Raw genomic sequence first — 20,094 nt, forward strand, 5'->3', positions numbered from 1 at the left:
AGAGCTGAACAAGTTGTGTCCATCCAGTAGCTCTTTTCCTGAAGAGCTGCCTATAAGGTTAATACGAGAGTTCTCTCTTTTCCTGACCAAGCCACTTGGACACATCATCAGCGAATGTTTCGCCCAGTCAACTTTCCCGTCGTGCTGGAAACGCGCATTTGTGCGTGTTATACCGAAGACTAAAACACCCAAATGTTGCAACGAGTTACGACCGATATCAATCACATCTACCTTTGCAAAAGTCACCGAGTCATTCATCCTGCGTGAATTGCTCAAGCAAACGCGGGAAAACATAGACCGTTACCAGTATGGCGGCCTCAAAGGTTGCAATACCTCGATATACCTCGTGCACCTAGTTGACATTATCTTTAAGTGGCTTGACAAGGGCAGTACCTTCATCGACCTAGCTCTCGCCGATTTCAGGAAGGCATTTGACCTGATTTGTCATCTTACGGCAGCAAAAAATATGCGAGCAATGGGCGCACAGAAGCGGTCTCTTGCATTAGTGATGAGCTTCCTTCAGGACAGAACGCAGTGTGTATTTCCATTGTTTGAAGGTGACTTGATCTCATACTGGTCTAAACTTACCTGTGGGGCCCCTCAGGGTACAAGACTTGCTGGTTTCATATTTATCTCCCTCATCAACTTCCTCGTTCAGAATTTCGAAGAGCGACTCAAATTCGTCGACGATTTATCATTTGTCCTCAAATACCTCGTCAGAGAAGGTGTAATCGAACGTCAGTTCAGCGAGACCCTTCTGGCATCCTTCTCTGAGGACTGTGAACGTTACAAGTTGACACTGAATGCAGATAAATCAATGATCCTCAGGTTTTGCCCCTTAAAACGTGATCTGGAATTCCCGCAAGTCCCTTTCCCTGTTGTTCCATCTGCAAAAATCCTCGGAGTCACATTATCGATGGACTGCACATTCACCGAACACGTGGAGAAGGTTATTAAGGCTGGCAATGCATCACTTCAGACCTTAGTCCTGATGCGCAGGTTTGGCTGCGACACTCAAAGCCTAAAAAATGCCTATATTACGTATGTGAGACCTCTATTCGAATATGCCGTCGCTGTCTGGGGACCTTTTGTCCAGAGCACCCACTACCTTTGCGATGACCTTGAATCTTTGCAGAAACGAGCTGTTAACATAATTGTTGGTAACAGAAGTGACGACTACAACAAACTCTTGCAAGAACTGAACCTTGAATCTCTCAGCGACAGACGATTATCACTGATCATGTCCCTCGGCAAGTCACTGCTATCTTCGCCCCATCACAGACTGATCCTCCCACCTGATGCTCCTGTTAACCAAAGAACCAGATCCCAGTCGAAGCTACAACCCCCTGTCTGCAGGACCAACCGCTACAAAAACACTTTTGTCCCCTTTTTCGTTGAATCATACAAAAAGAATTAGTTTTATTTTAATTCAAGTTTTAGTGTTTTTATAGTGTTATTTGTATTTTTTTTTTTCGTATTGTCGTAAAGACGACATAAATTAGCCATGGCTACGCTGTTCGATCTTAATAAACCTATGTCTATGTCTATGTCTATGTCTGACCTGTAACGGTTTCTTTCATAGGGGGGTAAATTAGCTTCACGTCCACGGCTTCGACTGTAATTCTCCTCGTATCTCATAACTGGGGTTTTGGACCTGAAATGTTATATGGATAAGAAACTTCAAATGGTAATAATATAGGAAAAAAACTATTAGAATTCTTATTTTGCATCGTATTAAAATTATTTCTTCAAGTAATCGGGAAAGATAAAAAAATCGGTTGGTAGAAGATATTATTCTGCATGCACGACGAAATAATATATCTAAAGATGCTACAATCAAACGTGCTTATCGTATTATTGCATCCAAGTTATATACGATATAGCAATAGAAGTTCGAAACTTTATTTTTTGAGTGCAACAATATGGTACGGAGGATACTGAGATATGCGAAGAAGATAAACACGTGGAATTTCTAAGTTCTAATGATTCAGCTGCTACTGAAGAAAGTATTTATTGGCTTCTGCAAGGAAAACATTGAAATTGTGAACACTATTTTACAGGCTGCCACAATCCCATTTTTTTTTTTTTCATAGATGCACCCGGCGGTACTAGTAAAACCTTGACGTAAAGAGTATGGTAACTTGCATGAGTGGGAACTGGCGCTTGTGCCCCTCCCCCCCAAAAAAAATATCAAAGTCATATAGCGTTTGGCGACACCTAATATTTCTTCAGTTGAATAATTAAAATAACCAATTCAATTAGTGTAATTGGTAAAATTAAGGTAGTAATAATATCTGAAATCAGTTCCTAACAGAAAAATGATTACAGAGCTTTAAAAAATGCTAGGTGTCACCACATGCTAGATGCCTCTGGTATTTTTTATTTCTGGCGATACTGGCACCCGCTTCCACTCTTATAAGCTACGCATACTTTTTGTCTTGATTGCCTTCATTAAACCTTGTATCACATTCTGCGTGGGAAAAATCGCTAAGTAAGATGTAGGGCATTTACTGGAATCGCATCAACTGTATTGCCTTTGAGACAAACAAAACACAAGATCATTTGTCTTGAAAGTTCCTCTTTCCTCAGATTCAATTTCCAGCATAAAATTTGGTTCAAGCAAAGCTATAGAGCTAGCTCAAATGGATGGTTTCGTAATTGATAAGCACTGATGTTACCCAAGCATGGTTTACAAAATATGGATCAGTTGTTGCGATCCATTGCAAATCCAAACTTGCAATTTAGAGGGAAAATTCTAGTTGGTGGAAATGATTTTCGTAATTGTTTTCCTGTGTGATTCCGAATAATCGGCAGTGAAAACTTGATGTTCGAAAAAAAAATCCTATCTGGAAGTATTTCAAGCATTTTTTCTTAGAAAAAAAAATATACAGGCCGATCCTGAACAAGAAGTGTTCCCAAGATACATTCTGGACGCGAGAAATAGAAATTCAATGAAATCATTTACCGGAAGAGACGATTTCCAATGGGAATTAAATTGAGGAAGAATTTGGAGATTGTCTTGCAAATCAAAATTAAAATGGAATGAAGGAACGCGTTATTTTAGCTTCGCTCAACAAAGAAGCAAGAAAAATAAATGCGAAAAATACCAATCGCCTCCCAGGAGAAAATAAATCTTATAAAGGTTATTATTTTGTGTGGGATAAACAGGAGGGAGAAATTGGATTCCTCCATAATTCCTCCGTTCAATGGAGATTGCAGATTTGCCACCCCGCGACTTAAAAATAAAGAAAATTACAATAGCTATGCTTATGCATAAGTTAGATAGTTGAGAGGGTATGCGCAATGAAGCAAGCCTGGTTGTTATTGAATTATGTAATAACGTAATTAAAGTGAAATAATCACCAAGGAATAATCAGGAAAAGAAGTTCACATTTCTTGAGTTACGCTCAGCTCCAGTAAAGACCAACTTGAATGTACAGCAAAATGACGTCAATTTCCACTTCGACCGGCATTTGCGATGACTTTTTATTTACCTTTCACTTGCCTTTTGATGATATATAATATATATATATATATATATATATATATATATATATATATATATATATATATATATATATATATATATATATATATGTGTGTGTATATTGTTGTTTATTTTTCATCGAAATTGGCTACATAGTTTTTTTTATTGGAGTCGAGTCAAGCTCGGCCTCTTGATACTTTGCCTCTCTCGGGCCTCGGCACTTGCCACGCGTCAGGCTTGTATATATTCCAATGGTTTACTTTTTATTTTGATCCAATTTGGTTCCAAAATAATTAATTTTGGGTTACTATTGGCTGATCTTCGTCCTTAGGTTGCAGCAACCATAATTTATGTATTAAAAAGTTGTTTTATGTTTCCCTGTCTTAAACAGTTTTACCCGTTATTAAAAGATATTCATTCCAGTTAAAAAATGTCCTAAAATTCGATGGGCACTGGTTCAAAACAATCACCCCTAGGATAAAATAAAGGACACAATAGGGCTTCACAGTAAAAAAAAGCTGTTTTATTATTCATAAATACCGGGACTGCAATTATCTTATATAGGGTTTCGAACTGTTTCCATGTGAAGTATGTATTTATTCTTCTCACTCTCGCATATCTTCCGGATGTTTTGGGCTCTTTATACAAATTTCTGTAATTTTTATTTGAAATAATTTTTGATGATTAATCGGAATGACACTGAACATTCCTGAATCAGCTCCAAAATGAAATAGTTTTCTCGCTAGGTAAACATTTTCAATACGGCTTTTTAAACTATCGGCTATTATGGGCCATGGTCCATTCTTTACTAGATTGCAGCTAAATTCAATCTCATATTCTCAAGTCTTTTACTTTCTCAATCCATAAAAATTAATTTCAAAGTCCCATCATCAAAGTTTATACTAATATTTACAAATATTTTCTTATTATGTTTCACCACCCTAGTCAGTTACCTCCACGTCTGTCTTCTGGAATCTGCGCAACAGTTTCTTCTTCAGGTGGATCTAAGAATGTTTCTAAGAACCTTGGTGTTTTTAAAAGCCGCAGGCCTCCAGGTTGATTCGGAAAAACATCTTCAAGAAAGAAATAAACATATCCAGCAGCGATACCAATCACATCTCCCAATACACTGTTTCCATGTAATAAAGAAAAGCCAACAAGAACCCAAGGGAAACAGGGTGCTGACAATGGGAAAAGTCCCAAAAAGTTCATCCTTACGCATGCATTACGTCTAGACCAAACATAAACGACCATCATCGTTAAAGAAGGACTTAAAAATGGTAAATTTGCGAACGCTGCGCAGACGACAATAAACAATCCTCCGAAACAAAGCATGAGCACAAAATCAGCTGGCCTACCTGCAAATGATTTTTCTTCCAACATTTTGAAATACGCACACGTGAACATAGTTTTATATAGAAAGTTTAACCCAATTCCCCCAAAAAACAGGAATGATGTGAGCACTCTCCATATCTGGTATTTTCTGAAAATCAAATATGGATTGAAGTACAACAGAAAAGGAGTAACCAACTCCAGTTCAAGAGCTAAAGCTGTTACCGCACAAGCTGTTAAATAGATCCTAGTAACTGGAGGGATTAATAAGTATTCATGCCTTAATTGCTGAGCCATTTTATCTAGAACAGTTTAAGATGGTATAACGCTCTATTAAGCATGATGTAAGTTTTGAAGAAACTTTTGTCTTCCTTATATCTTTTTTCACTTTAATCTAAACCAAAATATTAGTTACTATTCCTAGATTATTGTCAAATGAAAATTTTTCTCACTTACTATTTCTGTCCGATTTAAGCTTTAATGTCGTTTTTAACATCCTCGATATATTTTTTTTATTGACATGGAATGAATAGCATAGTTTGAATGAATCATGTGCTGACCTGTATCGGTTTCTTTCATAGGGGGGCACATTGGCTTCACTACCTCGGCTTTGACTGTAGTTCTCCTCGTATCTTATAACTGGGATTCTTGACCTGAAATATTAGACGCATAAGAACATTTAAAACGGTAATAATTTTTGTTATAGCGGTAGCTGCAACCTAATAAAGGACACACATGACCCATAGTAACCAAAACAATAGCCTGAAATCCCCTGAAAATGGCATCAGATCAACAAAAAGTACACCCTAGGCGTTGCCGTGGCCGAACACCTTAAACAGGAAATCTACATTCCCCTGGCTTGACAAACAGTGAAAGTCCCTATTTTTGCATAACAGGTATCTTTATTTAATCTCCACAGCTAGCAGGACACTGGAATATCATAGAAAGCTGTATAAAGACTCATTTTAAAGGATTTACTTTAAAGGAAATAAACGTAGGTTCAGTAACAGCTCGTTCTTTACTAGTTCCTGCTAAGAAAAAGTCGAAGGCTTTTTCCTGTGTATAAAATTCGGTCTTAAGAATGACCAGAGGTAGACTTAATCACTGCTCATAGTAAACAAAATTATATGGTTTGATGATCGAAAGCTATTGAAGTAAAGTAAGTTTTATAGTAAAGAATGAACCTCCAGCAAAGTCACTAAAATATGACATCATAGCCAACATAAAGATCATCATGTTCACGAAGGTGCAGTTTTTTTGTTAAGTCACAAAGGTCACAGCCACGAAGATGCACTATTTTTGGAGGGTTTCAGACTATTTTTCGGAATTCTATAAATTTGCTTTCTCAACAACATTTAGTTCAATAGTAGCAGCAGTAGTTGGCCAGTAGCAGTAGTTGTGAAAGTCAAAGCGGTGGTAATAGTAGTGGAAGTAGTAATAGCTGCAGCAGAAAAAGTAGTATCAGAGGCAACACTATAGCGTAAAGGCCATAAAGTTTCAATGTGTTATTATTATTTTTTTTCCGGAGTAGCAGTCAAGAGCCCCTCTGAGATATCTCTACGCCGCGTCACGACAAACAAGCTCAACCTATTCTTGAGAGATATCCAGTTTCCACTTTTAATGGAAGGACATTCAGTGTGCATTACTTTAAAACTATGAATGGATCGAATACTCCAAAAACTTGGATTCTGTGTTTTGTTTTGCTTGACGTCATTTTTTTTACTGGGGCTTTAAGGGCTATAGAAACTACAGGAAAAAGGGCTTTCATTGAGCCAAGATTTCACAAGTGGAAAGACAGTTCTGCTGTATAAAGGCAACATGATGGTTCTGAAAGACAACGAACTGTATGTCAGCATGGACGGAATTTAAGATAATTACCACTAATACTTCCAGATCTATAGTATATGCCTTAACTCAATCCAGCTCTCAAGAGGTCCAAGAAAATACAGATCTTGTGAAGTATATTTTTCGCGTTATTTACTTTCTCGACCGCCAGGGTCTTGCTTTGAGGGTTCATGATGAATCAAAAACATCTGAAAACCGCGGTAATTTAGTTTCACTGATGGAGGAAATATCTAAAGGCGACACACAGCTCAAGGCCAAGTTACAGCGCCGATGTGGCCACTATTGCAGTCATCAGTACCAAAATGACGCAACTACACTGATAGGAAATGCCTTGCACCGAGACGTTATTTCAAAAGTAAAATCAGCTGATTACTACGCTATTCTTGCTGACGAGACAAACGGTGTTTCTAAAAAAGAACAATTAGTGATCCTACCCAGGTACATATCAAATGGAAAAGCAATGGAGCGACTAATCGGCTGCTATTGCATGCAAAAATTATTCGCAGGAAGCTTGTTCACCTCGATTTGTGAAATTATAAAAAAAGCTTGGCGTAGATTTGATGTTGTATATTGCCCAATGTTATGCCAGGGGGTGTTACCCTTTCGAACAACCGTCACAAGCACCAGACGTCATAACGTCCAAAAGGAAAATCCGTCAGAACCACCAAACGTCATAACATCCAAAAAAATTTATAAGTTTATATAATAGTAATATGTATATAATAGTTTAGAAACAAATTTCGGCTATATATTTGCAAATAAGGGGGGTTCAGCAATCAGCATACGTAACCTAATCTAACTTAGGTAGCTTTCCCCCCCCTAAACCCCAAAAAACTATTTTTTTTAATTTTGGAGGTTGTGACGGTTGGTGGTTCGGACTGATTTTTTTGTCGATGTTATGACGGATTTTGTGGACGAAATGAGTCGGTGTTCCTGGCATTTGGATGTTATGACACCTTCCCTTATGACAGCACATGCGTTATGAATGGGGAGTTTAACGGAGTTCAAGCGAAGTTTAGAGAGAAGGTGCCTCACGCAGTTTATGTACACTGTCACGCCAACAGATTAAACTTGATTTTCACTGACTGCCAAAAAGACATCAACGGACTTTCTGAATTTTTCTCTGTGGTGCAAAAGTCTTGGAGCTTTAGAGGACCCTCCAGACTCCCTGGTTTTACGCAGTCTCTTCTATTTCCAAGTGAAGGCTAGATAAAAATGTATTGCTGCTGCGAGAGCTGCAGTCTCTGATAGTTCCAACGGCGAGGCAGCGTGTGAAGCAAAATGACTACTGGACAAAGTCAACTCTGCCTCTCAGCTTTGCACATACGGGAAAAAGTGTTAGTCATTGTAAATTGTTTATTAGACCAACTTCAATCCGAAGTTTGCTGATTTATAAGCCTCTTGTAGTGATTTCTTGGACACCCGGGACTCTCCGAAAGCTGAGAAACGATAACAAATGGAACAACCCAAGCAAAAACATACGTAAATTCTTGGCTTTACAAAACATCCAGGAATGAAAGCAAGGGAAATCAAGCCCAGTCCATTCATCTCAGACTTCCTTTCAAACTTAATAACCGATAAACGCAATATCATTCAGCCAGTTCAATCAAACTCTGTTAAACTTCTTTACTTCGAGGTAAAAGACCAATTCACGAGCGAGACGGACCAACGTTTCATGAAACAAAGCCTCTGCTCGACGCTATATCAGCCTCCAACCCTTCAAGTTCCGATACATTGAAATTTCAAAAGTGGAAGGAGTTATGTGTCATTATCAAGAGATTCTCGGTGTTGATGACTATGCCATAGAATCCCAGCTTTCTGTATCTGTCAAAAAGTAATATTTCAAAAATGGAGCTTCTCTGAGCAATCGGAATTTTATCCGACCTCCCAAATGCCAATTCTGCGGTGCTTAAACTTATGAAGCTAGTTGCTACTTTCAGTTCCAGTAATGAACGATTCTTATCGACATTAGGACGTGTGAAGGATTATCTGGGATCTTGACTTACTTGACTTAGAGCTCCTGCTGGTGGTCCAGAGTAGAGAGAGATGGGACTCTTGGCCTCCATTTCGAACGGTTCAGCGCAAGCGTAACTGCTTCTTGGAGATCAGTTCCGATCATGGAGAGGTACTGGGTCAGCCTATCCCTCCATCTGAACCGCAGTCTTCTACAAGGGCGCTTCCAGCCATGTTCAGGGGCATCAAAATTGAAAAGTGTGCTGTCGGGTGCTTCTGATGGCATGCGAATTAAGTGCCCGAACCACCTTAGGGTTCTTACGGCGAGCTGACGAGAGTTGGAGGTCTGATTTGTTAGTGACAGCAGTCGGGTGATTGTGATCGACAACAGGAAATGACAGACTCAGTAATCTCATGATCATGGCCGTTGAAAAAGAGGAGGTAAAGAGACTGGATTCGAACAGATTAGTCGACGATTCCTGCAACCAGCGAACTCGCCTCTACTCCTTGTTTTAGGTATATTTGCTCAATGTTGTTCGTTTTTTTTTCTTCATTAGAGAAAATCGAAGACAATCCTTGCCCCTCTCCACTACATTTTCGTGACTCGGCACCACTGCCCACCCCAGGGTAAGGGCTGTAAACTATGCAAGTTTCTTATTATTTTAATAATTCGCTTACTTTGATTCTTAGTTTTACTTTGATATTATTACTTTGATACTAGTTTTATATATTATTACTTAGATACTTTGATGTTGAAAGAAAATTGATTTTGAAATGGGGGATGTTGGTTACTATGGGGAATGGAGAATGTTGAAAAACATGAAACTTAGATATATTTTAAGTGTCTTTTCGCATCTCGTCAAGTTTTTTTTAAAAGGTTAGATTTTGTTTTCGTTTTTATTTTTTCTGAGCACTGAAAATGACTTGGCAGAGGTCTTTGTCGAAATATCTGCTTATTTTCAATTCATTTTGTTCCACTGGCTGACAACTACCCTCGTTTTTTTTCGGTTTTTTATTTTATTTTTCATTTATTATATATTTTTTCTTCTCGTTTTTTTGCTTCATACGTCTTGAAACTTAGGCAATCAAAAACGAACAGAAATTAATTGAAAAAAAATCCAAAAAAGAAGTTTTGCAGAGAAAAGTAAAGGCCATATTAAACTCTAGATAAGCAGAAATAACAACCTTTAATAATTCAAACTCAAAACGACCAGAAATTACTATTAAAAGAATAAATGAAACCCAAAACGAACAGAAACTAAATAAACAATCTGAGCAAACAAACATACAACAGGTACTAATATAAATGAATAAATAAATCTCAAAACAAGTAAAATTTAAATTGAATACGCAGATCAAGCTTTAAACGAACAAAAATCACTACAAAGAAGAGTTCGGCTACTGCCACCTTCCCTGACTATAAAAGTCTAAAACCTACTACGTCATGGGCACTTTACTGAAAACTAACAATAATAGCATTTTTTTCGGAAAGCACCGATATTTGTAATATAATTCGTACTTAGTTTAGTTTTGACTCATATAGTTTTCAGTAAATCATATAGTTTTCAGCAAATCACATGTAATATAATTAGTTTTCAGTCAAGCGCCAATGACACAGTAGGTTTTAGAATTTTACAGTTAAGGAATGAGGCAGTACCCAAACTCTTATTTGTAGGGATTTTTGTTTGTTTTAAGCTTGATTTGCATGTTCAATTTAAGTTTTACTTGTTTTAAGATTTATTTATTCGTTTATTTTAGTACCTATTGTATAATAGTTTGCTATGATTGCTTATTTAACTTCTGTTCCTTTTTGGTTTCATTTACTCTTCATTAGTAATTTTTGGTCATTTTTAGTTTGAATTATTATAGGTTTTTTATTTCTGCTGATTTTGAGTTTAATATGGCCTTTGCTTTTCTTTCAAAAACTTCTTTTTCGGAAAGTTTTTTTTTTTAAATAAATTATAGTAAAGAACGAACTCTAGTCAATAGTAGGTGAAATATTAAAACAAATCATCATATGCATGATGATGCTAAACATTCATCATTTTACAAGATGATATAACACAAGCATTCCAGTTAAGAAAAAGCCATAGGCTCTTTCCTGCGTGTAATTATTCTTTTAAAAATGGGTCTTATCAAGCGTCTCTAGAGGAAAGTTTTTATAGTGAATTTAACTTACAATGGATGAAAATGATACGTCGTTTGAACTAAAAGAAAAAGTTTTTGTCCAACAACCCGGACCATCAAATGTGACAAGACATATCCAAACAGCTAAAGCAAAGGACATGGAAAATATGCTTAAGCTAATGTTTGACAAAAATATAGGAAAGAAATTAATAGAATTCTTCTTCATACTGTCTTAAAAATCGGTTCTTAAAACATTTCTGTCCATTTCAAGCTTTAATTTCGATCTTAATTTTCATTTGACATTTTTTTTAATTGACATAAAGTGAATAGAATAATTTGAATGAATACATGCTGACCTGTAACAGTTTCTTCCATAGGGTGGTATATTAGCTTCACGTCCATGGCTTTGACTATGGTTCTCCTTGTATCTCATAACTGGGGTTCTGGATCTGAAATGTTAAATGCATAAGAAAATTTAAAATGGTAATAAAATAGAAAAGAAATAAAAAGAAATAAAATAGAAATAGAAAAAGTAGAATAGAAAGGTAATAAGAAAAAAAGGTAATAAGAAAAAGGTATAAGAAAAAAAAAACTATAAGAATTCTCATTTTGCATAGTCTTAAAATTACTTCTTCAAGTAATCGCGGCAAATTAAAAAACAGGTTCGTTGAGGATTTATTCTGCATGCAAGACGAAATAATATATCATGGATACTACAGTCGAACATGCTTATGGTATTATTGCATCCAAGTTAAATACGACAGCAATAGAAAGGCGAAATTTTATTTTTTGGGTGGAACGATAAGCTTGACAAGTCAGCTGCTACTGGAGAAGGTATGTAAACTGTCAACTCCATCTAGCGTTTGCAAAACCATCAAAGTATTTTGTATTGTATTCAAATGTTATTTTACCATATCATAGTCCCATTTTAAGACAAAACTCCAAATTACAACTGACTTGGGTTAAACAAAAAGGAGACATCAGTTCAATTAGTCATTGAAAGGGGTCTAATATTAGCTACACTACGGGGTTACATCTTTAGTTACGTTAACTAACCGGAATAAACGTAAACCTATGTATTTAACTGGTAGTATTGATAACTCCCAGTCAAACGCCAATATGAAAAGAATCATGTGATGCTATGCATCAGGTATCTGCGGTGACCATTTCTCCTTTCCCGTCTTGGAAAGCAACAATACGATGAGAGAACTTTGAGTGTGGAGCAAAACTGGTGAAGGAAAATAGGATAAAAAAAAATATGTAATTTCGGAGTTAAAACAAACGCTTATTATGCACGTTTTACAACTTAATAGGTCTAACATGCGATGCACCCCCCAAGGAAAGGATAGTAAATTTTTCAATTTCCCCCCTATTTGCATCCAAAATTTATCATCAGGAAAAGGGGGAAAGCTTGATCCTGGGTGTGTCCGAAAAGGTTAAGGGTATTAAAGTGAAACTTTGAAGAATGTTTAAGAGTAAGTTAAACCAAAACAGAAGATACTGTGTTGTCAAAAAGACAGCATCATAAGATACTGTGTTATCAGTTATCAAAAAGATATCTTAGGAACGGCTAAGTGTAATAAACTTGACACTTTTCTGGCTGCCACTACTCCGACTACTTGTGACTGCGACTACAACTACTTGCGACTGCCAACTAAAAGCGACTGCGACTACAATTTCTTGCAACTACTTTCAGGAAACACTGATCAAAATTTAAAGACACTATGTGCATGCTGGCGGGCAAAAGGACGTATCAGCAATGTCACAGGAACAGCTGAAGGTATAAAGTTCAAACTTTCAGAGCATGTTTAGGGAGACGGTGAAAAGTGATCTGAGGGCAACCAGCCCCCTTGCCCTTTATAGATAATCTCTTCCCAACACTGATCAAAATTTAGAAATAAAAGTTTTGTTCAAAAGCCCGGACCATCAAATGTGACAAGACATATCCAAACAGCTAAAGCAAAGGGCAAGGAAAAAATCTTCAAGCTAATGTTTGACAAAAAATAGGCAAGGCTCTATTAGAATTCTCCTCTTACACTGTCTTAAAAATCTTTTCTTAAAACATTTCTTTCCGTTTAAAGCTTTATTGTCGATCTTAAATTTCACTTGACATTTTTATTAACATAAGAGTGAATAGAATAACTAAGACTGAATAAGAGTGAATAAAAATAATTCTATTTTCCATTGTCTTAAGTTAGTTCTAAAGATAATTTCCGTAAGTTTCAAGCTTTAATGTCGTTTTTAACTTTCACATGACATTTTTTTTATTCAAATAAAACAATCAAATCAAAAACATAGAGTGAATACAATGGTTCGAATGAATCATAAGCTGACCTGTAACAGTTTCTTTCATAAGGCGGTATACTAGCTTCATGTCCACGGCTTCGACTATAGTTCTCCTCGTATCTCATAACTGGGGTTCTGGACCTGAAATCTTGCATGCATCAGACAATTTAAAACGGTAATAATTTAGAAAAGAAACTATGAGAATTCTCATTTTGCATTGTCTTAAAATTACTTCTTCAATTAGTCTCGAAAAAAAAATAAAAAAAAAATAAAAATAGGTTCGTAGAAGATTTTATTCTGCATGCGAATATATCTAAGGATCCTACAATTGTGGTAAAGTGGTATATGATCATTTTATTATTATTATATATATTATTATTGCTATATTATTGTAAGTGTCTAAGTATCCTATTGTATTATATATTATTGTAGATTTATGACACTTGTGGTCTTCCTGGGACAACCAGTCCCAGCAGAATATATAGCAATTATCAATCCCTGTACTAGTATATGTTAACTGAATAAAAGTATTGTATTATTGACAACCTCTCTACAATCTACATTTAGTCCCTCGAATATACCCAGCTGGTACGCCTCATTAGTCTGGTTGTAGCCTAAGGCACGCAACCAAAGTTTAACTACCTTAGGGCCATAGGTTATCTCCCATATAAAGGGAGAATAAAGACATCTACCACACAATCAAACATGCTTATTGCATTATTGCATACAAGTTAAATACGATAGCAATAGAAGATCGAAATGTTATTCTTTGGGTGGAACAATATGGTACGGACGACACTGAGATATGAGAAGATGACCAATACATCGATTTTCGAAATTCTAATGATTCAGCCACTACTCGAGAAAGAATGTAAACTATCAGCACCATCTAGCATTTACAAAACCATTATTGCATTTCGTTTTGTCTTAAAATGTTATTTTGCACATCATAGTCCTATTTTAAGACAAAACTCAAAATTAGAGATTTCTCATTTATTAAGGCTAAAAAAAGGAAAAATCAGTTTAATTAGTCATTGAAAAGGGTCTAATAGAGCTACACTACGGGGTCAGATCTTTAATTGCGTTAATTAATCAGAATAAACGTAAATCTACCTATTCAATTGGTAGTATTGATAATTCCCAGACAATCGCCAATATGGAAAGAATCATGTGATGCTATGCACCAGGTATCCGCAGGGACCATTTCTCCTTCCCCGTCTTGGAAAGCAACAATAGGAAGAGGGAATTTTGAGGGTGGAGCAAAACCGGTGCAGAAAAATAGGACATGAAGAAAAAAAGAAAGTCATTTCGGAGTTAAATCAAACGCTTAAGAGGCATGTTTTACGACTTAATAGGTCTAAATTGTGATACAATCCCCATGGCAGGGATTGAAATTGTAGTATTTCCCACTGTTTACATGCAAGATATATCATCAGGAAAAGGGGGAAAGCTTGATCTTGGGCGTGTCCTAAAAGGCTAAGGGTATTAAAGTTAAACTTTGGGAAATGTTTAAGAGTAAGTTCAACCTTACTGTGCGCATCCCAGTTATCAAAAAAATATATCTGGAATATCTTAAAAACGGCTAACTGAAATTTTCTTGGCTATTACTACTCCGACTACTTGTGACTGCGACTGCAACTACTTGCGATTGGCGAGTACAAGTGATTGCAACAATGATTTCTTGCAACTGCTTTCAGGAAACATTGAGGGGAATATTGGTCAAAATCTAAAGACACTATGTGCATGCTCGCTGGCTAAAGGACGTATCAGAAATGTCATAGGAACAGCTGAGGGTAAAAAGTTGAAACTTTCAGGTCCATTACTAGTACTACGACTCCAATTGCGACTATGACTACTTAAAACTTCTACAGGGGCTACTTGCGATGGACACTATGACTACTTGTGACTGCGACTAATTCTACTTGCGGCTGTGACTGTGACTACGACTGCGACAATATGCGACCACGACTACTTGCGACTATGACTTGCGACTGCACTGCAACTTGCGACTGCAACTTGTGACTTGCGACTGCAACAACTTATGACTGAGAGCACTTGTGACTGTGACTAACTGCAGCATTTTGTGACTACGACTACTTGTGATTGTGAATACTTACAACTTCCACTTTGGCTACATGTAACGGTGACTGCAAGTGCTTACAACGGGGGATGTTACACTAAAATACAAAACACTAGGTGCATCCAAGCTGTCAAAAAAGCGCATTTAGGCATACAGATCTCAGAAGCCGGCACGGGTATTAAGCCGAAACTTTTCGGATATACTATGGGAAGGTTGAACAAAATAAAAATACATCATGTGCATCTAGGTTGTCAAAACGGTATATCTTCAATATATCAATAAGAGTTAGGGACGGCTATTAAGTTGCACTATCTAGAGAATGCGATGGATATGTTGAACTTAAAGACACTATTTGCGTCCCGATTGTCATTGGGCGTAGCTACAATATATAAGAAGCAGCCAAGCTTATTAAGTTAAAACTTTCAGAAAATATTGACTGGGATGTTTAAAAGAATCAAAAGGCCCTATATGCATCCAGATTGTCAAAATGGCATTCATGCAATATCCCAGGAATAGTTTCTGTTGAAACTTCCAGAGAATACTAAGGGGGATATTGAACTTAGTCAAAATGCAACAATTTACATCCCAGTTGTCAAAAGGGTGGATCTTTCATATCTCAGGTTTGGACAAAGGAATTTAGTTGAGACTTTGAGGAGCTGTTGAACTAAATATTAAGATATTTTGTACACCCAGCTTGTTAAAATGGTGTGTGTAATATCTAAAGAACAGTTAAGGGAATTACGTTAATAATTTGAGAAAACGTTGAGGGGGATGCTGTAAATAATCAAGAGACACTGTGTGTATCCCAGTAGTCTAAAAGGCGTATCTGCAATATCTGATGACCGGCTAATAACATATAGTTGAAACTTTCAGGGAATTAATTAAATAAAAAAAAACAAAAAAAAAGTTTTTTTAACTGAAAGTAAGGAATGACGTTAAAAATTAAAACGAACAGAAATTATTTCGTATATGAAAGGGGCTGTCCCCTCCTCAACGCCTCGCTCTTTATGCTAAAGTTTTTCATTGTTAAAAAAAAGAGTTGTGAGAAAGTCAAACTTTAGCGTATAGGGCGAGGCGTTGAGGAGGGGAAAGCCCCTTTCATATACGGAATAATTTCTGTTCGTTTTAAGTTTTAACCTCGTTCCTTACTTTCAGTTAAAAAAAACTTGTTTTTTTTATTTAATTTTTTAATTAATGCAGGTTTTGATTTTGGCTCACCATACATGAATAATTAAAAAAAAAATTGAATATTAATTTTACTTTTATTTGGTTAAATGGCTTTCTCGAAACCTGTTTAATTTTATTTACGAGCGTTTTTATTAGTAATAAATATACGTAACTTACGAATTAACTTACGTAACGAACCTCTATATTCTTATATTTTTAATACGTATATTAGAGGGTTCACCCCAAGTCAATACCTTGCTCTTTAAGATAAAGTTCGAATTTTATTCCACTTCTTTAAAAACGACCCCTTAATCACAAATGTCGTTAATTAAAATAAATAGATCTTATGAAAGTACTAAATAATCTTTGGCTTAAAGAGCAGGGTATTGACTAGGGGGTGAACCTAATTATATACGTAATGTTTTCTGTCGTTTTAAGTTTTGATGTTGCTCCTTACTTTCAGTTAAAAAACTTGTTTTTTTATATATAATTTCTGATCTTTATTTAAATAATGCTGGGAAATCCGCCACCCCCTTCATAGCAATGTCCCTTCTCCCATGAAAACTTCTTTCATGGTAAGATCCTCCCACATAACCCCCGAACCACCCCCAACTACCACAAAAAATCCCCCTGAAAACGTCTGTATACTTCCCAATAACCAATACTATATGTTAACATTGGGTGAAGTTCATAACTATCAGCCCTCCCCCGGAGACTTCGGGGGATTAAGTCATCCTAAAAGACATAGTTACCATATTTTTGAACTTGCTGAACAAAATGACTATCTCAAAATTTTCATCGGGTGACTTTGGGAAAAAAATGAGCGTGGGAGGAGGTCTAGTTGTCCTCCATTTTTTTTGGTCACTTAAAAACGGCGCTAAAACCTTCAATTTCCGTTCGAATGAACCCTCCCACGATATTCTAGGACCACTGGGTCAATACTATCACCCTTGGAAAAACAAAACAAAAAACAAAACAAACACATCACTATACATTCATGATATTTTTTCTGACAAAAAATACAAAATTCCGTATTTTGATAGATATCATCTTGAAACCTCTGAACTAGGATTCATTATCGTGCTGCCTCTTATGTCTCGTATTTTATCAATGTTCTATAGATTTTATAGGGGCTTTCCCCCTTTTTTCCAAAGTCAGCCAAATTTTCTCAGGCGCGTAACTTTTGATAGGTAGGACTAAACTTGATGAAACTTATATATTTGAAATCAACATTAAAATCTGATTCTTTTGATGTATCTATTGGTATCAAAATTCTGTTTTCTACAGTTTCGGTTATCATTGAGCCGGGTCACTCCTTACTTACAGTTCGTTACCACGAACTGTTTGATATTGGAATAAATCAAAAGACAACAAAAGACATCCATGTTAAAGAAAGTGTGCCAGTGAAATTTCTAAAAAAAAAAAAAAAAAAATATTTATTTTGAGCTGATAGGGAATGTTGAGAGGGATTCTGAACCAAATCAAAGAACCTCATGCCCATTCGGGTTGTCAGAATGATATTTTCTTCACACCCCACCTAGGAAACGCTCACATCAAAGTCAAAGGCAAAGAGTTAAAAGAGTCAGAAATAAAGAAAGCTGAATGATACCCTGGTTTTATATTTATTCTCCTATTCCATTTTAAATTATAAGTTATATTTTGAATATTCTCCCGAACATATCAAATTCTTTTAAATATATCAGTAAATAACTGTTTAACCAAAATCTAAGCTCAAGAACAGTACCAAACCTTCACTTCAAATTCAACAAAATTTCTACGACAATCACGTTGAATACAATCAAAGTCAACGCTTAAATCATCATATACAACTTAAAAAGTCATCTAAATAAAAACTAGGATTGGATATATTAATTCTTAAGTCAAAAGCCAGAAAAACTGGAGATATATTATCTATATTGTCCAATAATAAAACTATGGGAATAAAAAACGAACGGAAATTAATAAAAAAACCTTTCAAAAAATAATTTTTTTAAAGAAATTAAAGAGGCATATTAAACTTTAGACGAGCAGAAAGAAGGTGGTATGATAGTACAAACTTGGAACACCCATAAATTACCATAAAAAAGTAAATGAAACTCAAAATGAACATAAATTAAAATAAATAATAATTCGAACATAAAGATAACAGATACTGATATAGATGAGTAAATAAATCCTAAAACGAGTAGAAATTAAATAGAATACTCAAGTCAAACTTAAAACGAACAAAAATAATTGCAAAATTGAGACCGGATACTGCGCCCTCCTCCTCCTAACCGTAAAAGTTCTTAAGCCTTATGCGCCCTTCACGCTTTACTGAAAACAAACTATGCTTTACTGAAAACTAACATTGAAAAATAAAACAGAATACAGTGAAATAAAATATTGAATTACTTTCCAGGAATTACTTTAATTATATGGAGGTATCTTCATTTAATTATATAAACTATAGTATCTTCAGAAGGAGTATATTACCAAAATGGAAATAACCGGCCAATGAAAACGGGGGCCCGTTAAAATTTGAGATTACAAAAGCGGCGACTGCACAAGGAAAGCTAGGCATCGAAGTCTAACAGGCTATGGAGCACACTTATTGAGCATGTGATCAAGGAACAATTTAGTAAATGTAGTGAAAAAATTAAAGGTGTTAAATTCGCATATCGTTTTAAATCCTATAAATTTACGATTTGGATTAGTGAGCGGAACGATCAATGCATTAGCATTTTGGAAAGCGAAACAAAAAAGTTACTGATAGTATCTTTCAAACTACTTTCAATTTTGATGGACACTACTCCGTACTTAAGCCAAAAAAAATAATTAAAGATACACATATTTTTCAATAGCACGCAAAGTCAAAACGAGCTGACTTTAATTGTTTTAATGCTATAGAGCGTATTTTATCTTACGTTTGGAGCTTAAAAGCTGATCATTCTAATGAGCTGTGGTCTTTGGCTTATAGAGATTAATTTCTATTTTTCGTTGATGTTATAAAAATAAATAATAGAAACGCATATTTTTCAATAACACGCAAAGTCAAAACGAGCTGGCTTTTATTATTATTTACTAGCTTTATTAATTATTTTAATGCTATAGGGCATATTTTACTTTACGTTTGGAGCTTAAAAGCTTATTTTAGCAAGGAACAGTGATATTTTATTTTAAGATAGCCAAATTTTTTATTCTTAAATTTTTTTTTTATCTTCCGGAGCCTAATCCAACGAGTAGTATAGATGGCGTCTAATGATGCTGGTGGTGAACAAGTAAAAGTTGAAATAGGGATAAGTCCGTTTAATAGACAGCGAAAACAAATACAAAAAGTTCCGGATATTTCGATTACATACAACAGTGATTGTCATTAGCAGATAAACTCCTTTGAGTTGCAAACTTTTCTCCTTTAATATTCCCTAAGCGTAAGTTGAATTTTTAATGAAGGTGGCACAACCTTCTTCTTCTTCCAATTGCAAAAGAAATGTTGCTGAATTTACAGTTATACACTTCTTTGGATACATCATTCCCATAAATGCGAAGACCACACTGCCTTTCCATGACAAACAAATCAAAATTCAAATAGGGATAAGTGTTTTTAGACAGTGAAACAGATACAAAAATCCCTAATTTGCATAGATGATGGTGGTGAATGTTCCAAAAGGCATAAATAGTTTTGGATGCCTCTATAAATGTCTAAATATTGCTCATCATGTCTCAGACAATCTTTAACAGAATGAGATGCAGAACTAAACTTTGTTATATACAATCTTCGCGCCAGGTTCATTATAAATTAATAAGTTGAATATAATGAAGGTGGCACTTCTGTTTC

The 20,094-nt window shown here is 35.7% G+C and overlaps 1 protein-coding gene and 1 pseudogene across 1 annotated transcript in view; both read right to left on the reverse strand.

The window, feature by feature from the left end:
* The window catches only part of LOC148939253 (uncharacterized), a 95,840-nt gene that overhangs the window by 33,579 nt on the left and 42,167 nt on the right, over positions 1-20,094 (reverse strand). The window contains exons 8-11 of the mRNA XM_089106620.1: positions 13,079-13,171; positions 11,101-11,193; positions 5,380-5,472; positions 1,562-1,654 (exon numbers count right to left, since the gene is read on the reverse strand). Coding sequence (XP_088962746.1) covers positions 1,562-1,654; positions 5,380-5,472; positions 11,101-11,193; positions 13,079-13,171 — 372 coding nt within the window. The remainder of the gene's footprint in view (positions 1-1,561; positions 1,655-5,379; positions 5,473-11,100; positions 11,194-13,078; positions 13,172-20,094) is intronic.
* On the reverse strand, positions 4,433-5,116 carry LOC148939254 (derlin-2 pseudogene; annotated as a pseudogene).

This window comes from Artemia sp. Qi Xiang Cuo, chromosome 21 (genome assembly GCF_049724085.1).
Source record: "Artemia sp. Qi Xiang Cuo chromosome 21, ASM4972408v1, whole genome shotgun sequence".
In the NCBI taxonomy this organism is placed as follows: Eukaryota; Metazoa; Arthropoda; class Branchiopoda; order Anostraca; family Artemiidae; genus Artemia; species Artemia sp. Qi Xiang Cuo.